The following is a 13,156-nucleotide window of genomic DNA, read 5'->3' on the forward strand; positions in this document are numbered from 1 at the left end:
GATGCATCACAAACAAACCATCCAAGGAGAGAGACAATAAATCTTAAAAGCTAAAGAGGAGCATCTATCATATACAAGAGTTGATTTCTTATCAGCAGCCATAGAGGCCAAAGACAATGGGAAGACATAAAAAAGTGCTGAAAGAAAAAAACTGTCAACTGAGTAAAACTATCTTTCAAAATGAAAGAGAAATTAAGACATTTCCTGATAAACAGAAACTGGAAGAATTTGTTGCCTCCAGGATGCCTGGGTGGCTCAGAGGTTGAGCATCTGCCTTCAGCTCAGGTTGTGATCCCAGAGTCCTGGGATCGAGTCCTGCCTTGGGCTCCCCATAGGGAGTCTACTTCTCCCTCTACCTGTGCCTCTGTCTCTCTCTGTCTCTCATGAATAAATAAATAAAATCTTTAAAGAAAAAAGAATTTCTTGCCTCTAGAGCCACCCTACAAAATATATCAAAGGAAATCCTTCAGACTGAAATTAGAGGACATAACACAGTAACTTGAATGTGTATGAAGAAATAAAAAGCACTACCAGTGAAGTCACCTACAAAAGAAATACAAAGAAAGTATACATGTAGTTTTTGTCTGTAACACATTTTTTCCTATCTGATTTAAAAGACAACTACATCAAACAGTTATCATAAATCTTGTGTTGATGAGAACACAATTTATAAATATATGATTTGTATAATAACAGCACAGAAAGGGGACATAATGAAGTTTTTGTATATTGCTGAAATTATTTTGGTATTAATCTGAACTAGAATGTTATAAATGAAGATGTTAATTGTAATCCCCAGATTAACCACTAAGAAAATAATTTTAAAAGAATATTTTGGGGTGCCTTAGTGGCTCAGTCAGTTGAGCATCCAACTCTTGATTTTGGCTCAGGTAATGATCTCAGAGTCGTGAGATCAAGCCTCGAGTCAGGCTCCACACTCAGTGGGAAATCTGCTTGAGATTCTCTTTCTTCCTCTCCATCTGCCCCTCCTCCCACTTGCACTCTCTGTCTCTCTATAATAAATAAATAAATATTTAAAAAAATAAAAGAAGAATACTTTAAGAAAGGGAATTTTAAAAGTACACTAGAAAAAACCCATTGAACACAAAAAATATAACTTAAGGAAGAATAGAGAAATAACAGTGACAAGATATATAGAAAACAAATAACAAAATCCCAAACATAAATCCCGTTTTATCAGTAATTAAATCTAATTTGCATTAATGTAAGTAGATTAAATACTCCAACTAAAAAGCATAGACAGGAGACATGGATAGAAATATATGATCTGGGATGCCAGGGTGGCTTAGTCAGTTAAGCATCTGACTCTTGACTTTGGCTCAGATCAAGATCTCAAGGTTGTGAGATCAAGCCCCATGTCAGTCTCCATGCTTAGCAGAGTCTTCTTGTCCCTCTCCTTCTGCTCCTCCCCATGCTCTCTCTCTCTCTTAAATAAATAAATTATATATATATGTGTGTGTTAAAGAAATACATGATCCAACTATATGCTTTCTTTTTCTTTTTTTCAACTATATGCTTTCTATATGAAATACACTTGAGGTTCAAGGACATAAATACGTTGAAAGTAAAAGTATAGAAAAATATGTACCATGCAAACAGTAACCAACAGAGAGCCTGGAGTGGCTATACTAATATCAGACAATTTAGACTTTCATAAACTTTTAAACTGTTACTGGAGATGAGAACATTTTATAATAATAAAAGGATAAATATATTGAGATGATTTAATAATTCTAAGCATATATGTACCTAACAACAAAGCTCCGAAATGGATGAAGCAAAAGCTAATAGAATTGAAGAGAGAAATAGACAACAAATAGTTGCAGATGTGAATATCTCACTTTTAATAATGGATAGAGTTAGGAGGGAGATTAATAAGGAAATAGAAGACTTGATCAGCACTGTAAACCAAGTAGACCTAACAGACATCTGTAGAACATGGCACCGAATAACAACAGAAGACACATTCTTCCCATATGCACAGGAACGTTCTCCAGGATAGACCATATGTTAGGCTGTAAAACAAGTCTCAATGAGCATAAAGAAATGGAAATCACACCAAGTGTGTTTTCCAATCATAATGAAATGAAATTAGAAGTCAGTAACAGATGGAAATTGGGAAATTAGCAGATATGTGGCAATTGAACAGCATACTTCTAAATAACCAATGGGTTAGAGGAGGAATCATGATAAATTAGAAAATACTTTGAGATGAATCACGAAGAATGCACAATATCAAAACTTATAAGATGCAGCAAAATAGTGCTCAGAAGAAAATTTATAGATGCAAAAACCTATATTAAAAAAGAAGGACCTCAAATCAATAAATCTCTACCTGAAGAAACTAGAAAAAAGAGCAAACTAAACTTATAGCAAGTAGAAGTTCGGAAAGAATAAAGATTAGAGTGAAAAATCAATGAAAACCCATGCAACCAGGGGAATTGCTGAGATTAAAAGGACTGGTAATACCAAGTGTCGGTGGGGGATATGAAGCAACTGGAACTCTGGCACATTACTGACAGGAGTGCAAAGTGCTGCTACCACCTGGAAAAACAGTTTGCCAGTTTCTTATAAAGTTAAATATGTACTTGTCACACCACCCATCAATCCCACTCCTAGATATTTATCCAAGAGTCATGACATTTTTTTCAATAAGTTAGAATTTCAAATAGGAATATAGTAGTAATTCTTTAAGATAATATCACAAAGTAAAACTTTCAATAACAAAATTATTCATTTTAATCTGTAGGAGACTTAAAACTCTAGTTGGAATGGTTTATTCCAATTCCTGAATCTCAAATATAAATGTATTTGGATTTACCTAAAGTGGATTTTAGAATGGTGCAAGTATTTTATTTTTTTTAAGTTATTTCTTGCCTAAAGAGTCTCAAAATTTGCTTTTCTTGAACTTCTTTGCAAGGCAGACTTGGCTGTAGGTCGCCCAAGGACAATATGACCCCGTGGCTGATTCTTCATTTGGAATCTAAAATTATGGCTTGAGTTTTCTGGTGTCATTGTGGGTTCATTCTTAGATTTTGGACTTTCTTTCATATTTTGTAGATTTATTGCTACGCCTCTAGCAAAAACATTTGGCATTAAAGAGGAAATTCGAAAGAAGATTACACCAAATACTGTCTTAGAGACTTTTTTCAAACATTCCACAAGACAACCATCTCACGTAAGTGCAAGTTCTTTGGTTTCGGATTTTAAAAAGAAAAAAAAAAAAAACCTCCTTTCTTAATGTTCCAGTCACCAGTGTGTTACCTCATCTGTACAAGATATCTGTTCTAGTTGAGCATCAAATGATTTGACTCATTTGGATTTTTTTCCCTCTATTGACAGGTTTTTCCCTCTATTGACAGCATTCCAAGCATAGTATAAAATGACACAGAAATATTATAAGATAACCAGTATTCACAGTTGAACTATTGTGTTTAACTAGAGTGTTTAACACTAATAATCAATGCCATAATTTGGGTATAAAGATCAAAATTACATTTTTGGATAATAGTGTATATACAAAGTATCCTAATCACAAAAGACCACTGTTAAGGCAGAGTAGCCCATATCTGACACTTCTGATGATTGTGGCACCATCGATATATATTACACACAATAAGAAAGTGTTCATTGGAGTGTCTGTCATGAGTAGGACACTTTTTTTTTTAATTTATTTATGATAGTCACACAGAGAGAGAGAGAGAGAGAGAGAGAGGCAGAGACACAGGCAGAGGGAGAAGCAGGCTCCATGCACCGGGAGCCGGATGTGGGATTCGATCCCAGGTCTCCAGGATCGCGCCCTGGGCCAAAGGCAGGCGCCAAACCACTGCGCCACCAGGGATCCCAGTAGGACACTTTTTTAAATCCAGAGCCTCCACACGTTTAGAAATGTGCTGTGCTCCTGCTCACTCCCCAGGAAAGTCAGAATTTTTTTCACAATACAAGATGCAGTTCATGAAATGTTGCAGTGCACCCAAAAAAGGTCTCAATCTAATAGTTGTAGAAAAGGTAGCGAGGCAGGTCCAGTTTCATTTCCACCACAGTTAAAAATGAGAGATGAAATAAAAACTGACCCCAAAGTGGCACACCCCCTATGATGAATACAGACTGTGATCACTGATAATTTTAAAAGTCAAGAGTATATCCTAGCACAGTTTAGGATAGATAGATTTTTTTAAAGGGTGCTAAACTTTATTTGCTGAATTTGGTTGCCTTTTTTATAGGACTGTTTCTTTTTTTTTTTTTAAGATTTTATTTATTGACTGATGAGAGACACAAAGAGAAAGAGGCAGAGACAGGCAGAGGGAAAAGCAGGCTCCCTGTGGGAAGCCTGATGCGGGACTCAATCCTAGGACCCCAGGATCCTTCCCTGAGCCGAAGACAGACGCTCAACCACTGAGCCACCCAGGTGACCCGATAGGACTGTTTCTATTATTTGTCTGGTGGGCTCCCTGCCCAAAGGAGGCATATGCAAGTCTGACCACATAGTATGAGGGATCATGTCCAGAATTGTTTGCAGCTAGCCAGCACTGTCTGTAACTTGCTCTACCCTTAGCTTCTGTACTGGACTTCTTCTTTTTTCCTGAAATGAGGACAGCCTAACAAGCTATTTTCACATGTTCTTTATTTCCACGTGCTCTGACTGCAGTTGTTCATTTCAGTACTACTGCTACCACTGGTGATAATAATGCCCAAGCATCATTTCACATTTTTCAAAAGGGCAACTATTTAGCTATGCTTGTGAAAAATTTGGGCTCTTTCAGGGAGTCCTTATTATTTTTCTCTCTTTCTGAGAATAACTCAGATGGATAATTCCTTGTATAAAACATAAAGAATAGTGCTATGCTATCAATTACTTGATATGTTTGCTATAGCAAAAGCTTTAGCAAAAGGTCAGCTTTTTAGGAAATTTAAAATTAGAAAATTTGTTCTTTATCAAGTTTCCCTGCTCTAGAGAGAAAAGAGCCATGTGACAGTTAAAGTAGTACTAACATAACATCTTGCACAATTTTATGTGCATTGTAGGTGTTCAATAAACGCTTGTTTTATGTATCAAGAAGGAATTATTTCCAGAAACTTGAGTTTGCACGAGAATTTCTGTCCCAAGGATATTGTAGTGTATGTAGCCAGTATTGTCAAGACTGACTTTCAACCAGATTCATCTGTGCTCCAAAACAGAAAATAAATTGCTTCAAATCATGTTCGAGTGCTATTCCTAGACACAAGTATTAAGCAGATATCTATAGAAGTGATGGAATAATAAAATTGAATTACTTCCCACAAGGGAGTATGATGAGCTGTGTGGATTAGTGAATCCAGACCTCCAGAGTTGTCTAGTACAAGGTCCTCGCTGCGTGAACACAGAGCTTGGACGCAAGGGCGAAGTGAATACTGTGTTCACCTCCAGACGTACTCCTGCTCCTCCATTCTGTGCATACTTCTGGAAAGGGATTTTAACAGTGCAAATGCCCTGTCACCCCCAAGATAAATCCCAGACAGAGCCCCCCCACCTTGATGTGAGCCTAGCCATAACTTTCCTCCCCTCCTCTTCATATATTTCTACCCTGCCAGACTTCTGTTCCTCTGCTGTTCCTTGCTCACCCATGCTCTCATCTCCAGATGACCTCACGCGCCAGTCCCTCTGCCAGGGTGCTTCCCTTCTCTATCCCCTCCTTCTCAAGGTGTTTTTTTCAGGGTCCAGCACATGCGTTACTTCCAGGAGGTGCCTACACAGAATTAGGTCCCATGGTATCCTAATCTTACCCTCTCTTAGCATTCATAGTGTCTTATTAGAATTCTTTGTTTTATTTTCTTACTTCCTCACCAGACACACTTCACCCTGTGAAGGGGCAGCCCATATCAGTGTTATTCATTTAGATCCTCAATGACTTAGCACAATGCTTGCAAGAAGTAGGCACCAATAAATGATTGCCAGGGGATCCCTGGGTGGCGCAGTGGTTTAGCGCCTGCCTTTGGCCCAGGGCGCGATCCTGGAGACCCAGGATCGAATCCCACATCGGGCTCCCGGTGCATGGAGCCTGCTTCTCCCTCTGCCTATGTCTCTGCCTCTCTCTCTCTCTCTCTCTCTCTCTGTGTGACTATCATAAATAAATAAAAATTAAAAAAAAAATAAATGATGCCAGTTCAGTCTCCAGAAGAGCACAGAAACAAAACAACAGCAGGAAAACACTTGGCCTGTAAAAGCATAGGTATTAGGGCAGTTTACAGGGAAACAGAGTATAATATTGGCTATATCCTGTTTTTGTTTTGTTTTGCTTTCCTTCTTGCAGATCAAGTAACAGGTAGCAATTTAGCAGGTATATAGAAACTGCAATTAGTCCTTGTCCAGTCATCAGTGTGAGATCTTCTTTATGGATTTTATCTACTGTCAACCTTGTGCACCTGAACAATTATGTGTGCCTGAACTATACACAATAACACAATAGAAACTGGATGACTGCTCCCAGGCTTTGGGTGTCCAGCCATCAGGCAGGCTTTGTTCAGCCCTTGGTATGTTGGTCCATGATTGGTTTAAATTTATTTTGAAGCATTAGTAAACATTTAAAAATGCTAGTGATTTCATGTCAAAATTCTTGATGTACACTTTCAGTCTGGGAGCCATCAGCCAGAGCTGGCTCACAGCTAGCTATACCTTTGGAGTAGGGCAGGTGCTTTGCTGTTTTCTTCTGGTCTCCTCAACACTGAAACTGAAGGTCAGTTTGATGCAACTGTATTTTTCTAGTAAAGAGGAAATGAAAGTATGTCTTGAACTTGTGTTGGAAAATGAAAGACCAAGAGGGCAGATATTTCCAAAAAATTACAGAGCTTATTTCTTTGTGTCAGTTGAAAACACTGCAGGTTTAGCATATAAAACCTGCCAGTGCAAAAGAATATGACTTAAAATCCCACTGTGAACCAGACCTGATCCACTCAATCATGTGTGTTTTTTAGTCTTGCCCTAGGAGAACTTCCAGAATTTATGACCTTTGAGCTAATCCATATTATTTCCAAATTTAAAAATGAGTTCTGCTTCCCAAAGAGAAGCAATCATCATTAGTATATTCTATTATCTTTATGTTTTTATGATTAGAATTATTTTGGATTAGTTTGAAATAAGCTCTACATCTGATGATACGTGAAAGGGATGGCCAACACCTGTTTGAGTTTTTCCTGTCTTATCTTTTGGAGCCATCACAAAGATTGTGTGAAAGAACAGAAAGTGCGCTAGCCTAAGTTCTTGTCTTCACTTTATTAATTTTAGGTCTTGGACAACTTACTAAAACTCTTGGTGTCCCAGTTTCCTCATAGGAGAAATGAGGAAGTTGGATCTGATCAACATCTTCAACTGTACTATTCTACCTGGCACCTAGGAAGCCTAGATAAAACTTCGCTGAATGAGTGAGCTCACGTCTGCAGCTAGAGTGTATGGGTTGCTGCCAAATTATAGAGTATTGATATTTCTTAGTAACTTAGAGTTACTGGGAATTTTTTTTTTTGGTGTGTATATCTATGTGTGTGATTACATAAGCAAAAGAGGTAAATTCCCTGGCTCAAGCTCTAACATAGAATGTCTCTCCTCTCCAATGCACAAGCTCTTATAACCCAATCACATTTTCTTGACTACCTGCCAATCTGACTGCTCTTTATCACCCTTTCATTCGTTTTATCCCTTTTCAGACTGATATTTATGGACTGGCAAAGAAGTGTAACTTGACAGAGCGCCAGGTAGAACGATGGTTCCGGAGTCGACGGAATCAAGAGAAGCCTTGCAGGATGAAGAAATTCCAGGAAGCTTGGTAAGAAGGACAGTAAGAACTTTTGAAATGCTGCAGTTTTATATGGAGCAGAATGGTCATCTCAGAAAGAACCCTGAAAGTGGAGCCAAAGAAGGGTTGGAACCCAGCTTTGTCACTTTTAGGCTAGTCACCCATCTACTTTCTCTACTTCAGTTTCCTTCATATGAAATGAGGCAAAGTATGAACTCTCTAAGATGAATAGGAGATCTCATGTACTTATCTTGAAGTCCAGGAAAAAAATACAAATGTCTTAACTGGTGTTTATTTTTTGAGCGTAGAGGTTGGCCCTAAATCATAAGACTTGATCAACTGTTTCCAATCACATTCCAATTATTATCTCACATTATAAGAGCAGAGAATAAGAAGGTGTCTGTTCTGTCCCTCTTGACTCAGTCCCCCTTCCACTCCCCATCCCTTGCCTGTGGACTACACCACCGGTTCCTCTGGGTTTCCTGGTTGGTTTGACTTAGCAGGGGTGTCAGTACCTGCTAGGGCAGCAAGCAGGATTTTTGCCAGAGCTGGCTACTTTGAATACACTCTGAGGGCAGTGAGGCTGCATTGCACTTAATTTTGGTATCATTTGAGCTCTGTGGGGTTTTTTTCCCCCTCCTGTAGAATTTTGTTGTACTTTGGGTCACTCCTGGGTGGCAGAAATTGACACTTGTGTGAAAAAGGTGGATTAGGTCATCACTCTTACTTTTTTTCTTCTTTACATCCAGACAAGTGCCCGCTCATTGGGTTGTGTTTGATGCCACATCATACACACAATAGCATCCCTTCTTTCTGCCTGTTTCTTATGGTCCTCACATTGCCTGGTGACTTTCACCAGATATTTTTTGTTTTGATGGTGAAGTGAATAGAGAGCTGATATAAGACTCTCAAATAAATAGAGTATGAGGCTTAGCTTTAATGGCTTCCTTCAGTTTACCTGTACATTCGTGAGTACTGGGATCCTGTGATGCTCATGATGTTTAGGGCACAGACCCAAGTCTTCAAGGTATCTTGAAACAATCATTTCTCATCACAGGCTTCCATTAGAAGCTCAGAATGAATGGCTTGGTTTGTTTTCTAATTGGCTTCTTTCTGAGTTTTAGCTCTTGAGAGATTGGTTAATATTGTTGTCACTAATGTCAGCTTGGCATGAGTGAATCTCTTTAAACCGTCACCACAAAACACTATAAAGTGGCACTGGTCTCATAATACATTCTCCGGTTCTCCTTCTATCATTCATTTATTTTTTTCTAGCAAATTATTCTTATCTTAAGTCCCCAGGCAGAGACTAATTCTCTACTTTTGAGCTGGATCATGCTCCCATGAAAGTCTCTGGTAATTTCTTATACATTATAGTGCCTTACAGCTTATAAATAATGTTTGATCCTCCTACCAGTGCTTTGAGATAGTCAAGGAAGGCAGAGCTAGCCCTGTGTAAGAAATGAAAAACTATTCAACTTACACAGCGCTACATGTCAATTAAATCTCAGTGAAACTGAAGGGAAAAGAATGAAATGAGAAACTACAGGTCAGTCTTCTTAAAGGAACTTGTTCAAGGTCACCTAGCTGTTGGCAGAGCTGTTGGATTCATGTCCCCTGACTCTTTTTCTGTTTCTCTTTCTGCTCCATGGTACTGACCCTTGACACCTAATCCTTACCTCTTAGCAAGCAGAAATCCCCTACATCAATTAACTGTTTGGGTCAACAAGGCCTACCATTTGAGAATCTGGCTGTCAGTGAGTCCACTGACAGTCAGCTTCAGAATTCAGGCCAGGGAAGGGAACTTCAAGTTGCCAACCATCAATCAGTCAAGCAATGCAGGAGGTTATGTTAACTATCTTCTCTGTACATGGCACTATCCTACATTGGGTAGAGTTCTAGATTTTAAGAAGGAAGTAAAAGTGGAAGGCCTGGTCGCTACCCTCAAACAGCTAATCAGGGAGACAAGACTGGAAACCACAACATCCATCCAGTGATTCCACCCAATGACACATGAGGCTGCACATCTGTAGTCCATAGTCATGTATCGATGCATTGTGAGCATTCAGAGGAGATAGCATCAGTAGGACTGGGTACGTTAGAGAAAGGCTTTTTAGAGGAAGTCAGACCTAGAGGTGGGAGTGGGAACATGGACCTTGGGGAATGGGTTGGGATTTCCATGAGAAAATAAATCAGGATTTTAGGGTAGCATGTTTCAAGTAAGGCAAAGACACAAAGCAGGAAATCATACAGTGTATTCAGGAAATAGGAGGAGGCCAACAAATAAAATGTCAGCTTTACCTTCTTCTTTAGAGATATCACAAATTTCCTCAAAGTCAGAACACCATTAAGTTATTGCAGACTAAATAAATAGACTAAAGCAAAACACCAAGTTATTTAATTGTATAGGGACGGCACTTTTTTCTCCAGCAATGAGATGTGCCTTGGGAATCCTAGTAAGATACCTATCCCCAGGCATTTGGGAAATTTCAGCAAACTTATTTCCCAATACTGAGCTTCTACAGATTACTCTCCAACAAGCAGAAACTCCTCTATGGTGTAAGGAGAAACACCTTAAGTTTACTGCATTTTTTTCGTGGTTACTTCCTTTTTTAAAATTGAAATACAGTTGACATATAATATTAGACTAGTTTCAGCTGTACAACATAGTGATTTGACATTTATATACATTCCAAAGTGATCACAACAACAAATCTAACAACTATCTGCCACCATATAAAGTTGTTACAATATTATTAACTATATTCCCTGTACTGTACACTGCATCCCCAAGTTTTGTTTTGTTTTTTAAAGATTTTATTTATTTATTCACGAGGGACACACACACACACACAGAGAGGCAGAGACATAGGCAGCAGAAGAAGTAGGCTCCCTGCGGGGAATCCATTGTGGGACTCAATCCCAGGACCCCAGGATCATGACCTGAGCTGAAGGCAAATGCTCAACCACTGAGCCACCCAGGCTTCCCACATCCCCAAGTTTTATACACTTAATAACTGGTAGTTTGCACCTTTGAATCTCCTTTCCTTGTTTTGCCATTCCCTTACCTTCTGCTCTCTGGCACCAGATTGTTCTCTGTATCTGTGAGTCTGTTTCTATTTTATTTTATTTCTTCATTTGCTTTCTTTTTTAGATCCTACATGTAAGTGAAATCATATGGTATTTGTCTTTCTCTGTTTGATTTATTTCACTTAGCACAATACCCTCTAGCTCTATCCATGTTGTCACAAATGGCAAGATTTCATTCTTTTTTATAGCCAACTTGTATTCCATTGCGTGTGAGTGTGTGTGTGTGTGTGTGTACACACATATATATACTGCAGCTTCTTTATTCATCTGTCAATTGGCACTAGGTTGCTTCCAAATCTTGGCTGTTGTACTTAGTTACTTTTTAAAATGATGACCCCTGTTCCATAGAATGCAGGATTTTAATCCACAGTGCTTCCTTTATTTTTAAAGTAAACTTCATATTAGCTGACCACTTTTCTTTTTAAAATAAGCATTTCCATTTATCAGCAAGAAGTTTATTATGAAAATCCTAGGTAATTTCCAAGTACCCAATGTAGATCATTGGGGAGCTCCCCCAGCCCTGGGGGGGGAGAGCGCTCCTCTGGCTGGATGTCTGCCATCTTGCCTTAGCTGACCCTGAGGCTGATCCCTGCCTGCTCCATTGGGCCTTGCCCCCTCTTAAGCCCCATCACCAGCCTTGTAAACTTCTGCCTCCATCGCCCAAATTTATTTTGCCCATTCCCCCGCTGATTGCACTTGCCATCCGGGCCTAACCAATTAATTTCTGGATTTTTCTTTTTTCCAAGATATTTTTTTCCCCTTACAATGATGTTTATTTCAGATTTTCCTGGGAAAAAAAGGGGGAGTTTTATTACCTTTTTCATTTGAAACATGTAAAACAGCATCGGCAAATATTTTAATATTCATTTTATAATTAGTGAAGTGCAGCAGTTCTTAAACTTTTTGGTTTTAGAACCCTTTTGTCCTCTTAAAAACTATGGAAGACCCCAAAGAGCATTTGCTTATGTGTGTTATGCCTACTAATATTAGAAATGAAGGTTGAGACATTCATAAAACATAAGACTACCCAAGCACACATTGTATCAGCTCTCAGAGCAATGATAGTGTCTCCTGTCACGGAGCCTCTGGAAATCACTGTTTGCTTGTGAGGGGATGAGTGAAAATGACAATAACAAGGTAGTCATATTATGAAAATATTTTCATGCCAAGAATCTCTGGCACACACTTTGAGAATCCCTAGGATAGTGTAATGAAACCTTACAGGATCAGTCCAGGAAAATGTGACACGTGGGTTTTGCACTTGCATCTGATGGCCTCTGCACAGCCTCAGGGAAGTTATGTGATCTCTCCCAACCTCTGCGTCCCTTAGTGGTAGCCACCTTATCCACCTTTCACCCATAAAGAGGGGCAAATTATAGTTCCTTGTCCACAAACTTGTTGTGAAGATAAACATGTGATAACACACATGGGCTTAGCACAGTGCCTAGCACAGAGTCAAGAAGTCAGTAAATGTTGGAGAAACAATTTGAGGTGTGCCACCTAGACTTATGGTTTCCTTTGTGGCTGGCAGGTCTGATCCTACTTTTTCTGTTTCTTGTTTGGCCACAATAAACCAGGGAGCCAAGGAAATGCTCTCTGTACTAAGAATGGGCCTTCACTGGACAGGCCAAAAAAGTAACAAATATGGACAGGTCTCAACTGGCTCATTTCATAAAATGCTCTTGGAGTATTTTTATGATTCAAATTTCTGAATACTGGAACCCTATTTTTTTCTCTATCAAAACAAGCCATGAAGAAAGACTGTCTTAAGCCTATACACAATGATAATGTTCAGGAAGCACCACTCGATTCAAAGTCCAGAGACTTGTACTTCAGCCTCAGCTACGTTACTGCTTAGCTGTGTGAGCTGGGGAAATGGTCTTGCATTTAATGAGCCTGATTTTTCATCTACAAAATGGGCATGTGTCTGCCTTCCTCTTTCTTACTTAGCTTACAGGCATGTTGAGGAAACCGCTCCAAGGCATAATTACAAGAATGAGGAACAAATAGTCTTATTATTTTTATCATTATTATTATTTTAAGATTTTGTTTATTTGAGAAAGTATGATCAGGGGGGAGAGGGAAGCAGACTCCCCACTGAGCAGAAAGCCAGACTTGGGGTTGAACTCCAGGACCCTGAGATCATGACCTGAGCTGAAGGCAGATGCTTAACCAACTGAGCCACCCAGGTGCCCCAACAAATATTATGTTGAATATTATTGTTGCTTCAGCAATCATGAAATAAAATAGCAGTAGTTTTTGAAACTTTACTTTGCAAA

General features: G+C 39.0%; 1 protein-coding gene across 11 annotated transcripts in view; it reads left to right on the top strand.

Annotated features, from left to right (window-relative positions):
- Window positions 1-13,156, top strand: part of CERS3 (ceramide synthase 3) — a 123,231-nt gene that overhangs the window by 45,542 nt on the left and 64,533 nt on the right. For all 11 annotated transcript variants that reach the window (XM_038532664.1, XM_038532665.1, XM_038532663.1 and 8 more), the window contains 2 exons: window positions 3,082-3,199; window positions 7,699-7,817. In XM_038532664.1, coding sequence (XP_038388592.1) covers window positions 3,082-3,199; window positions 7,699-7,817 — 237 coding nt within the window. The remainder of the gene's footprint in view (window positions 1-3,081; window positions 3,200-7,698; window positions 7,818-13,156) is intronic.

The sequence above is a fragment of the Canis lupus genome, chromosome 3 (genome assembly GCF_011100685.1).
Source record: "Canis lupus familiaris isolate Mischka breed German Shepherd chromosome 3, alternate assembly UU_Cfam_GSD_1.0, whole genome shotgun sequence".
In the NCBI taxonomy this organism is placed as follows: domain Eukaryota; kingdom Metazoa; phylum Chordata; class Mammalia; order Carnivora; family Canidae; genus Canis; species Canis lupus.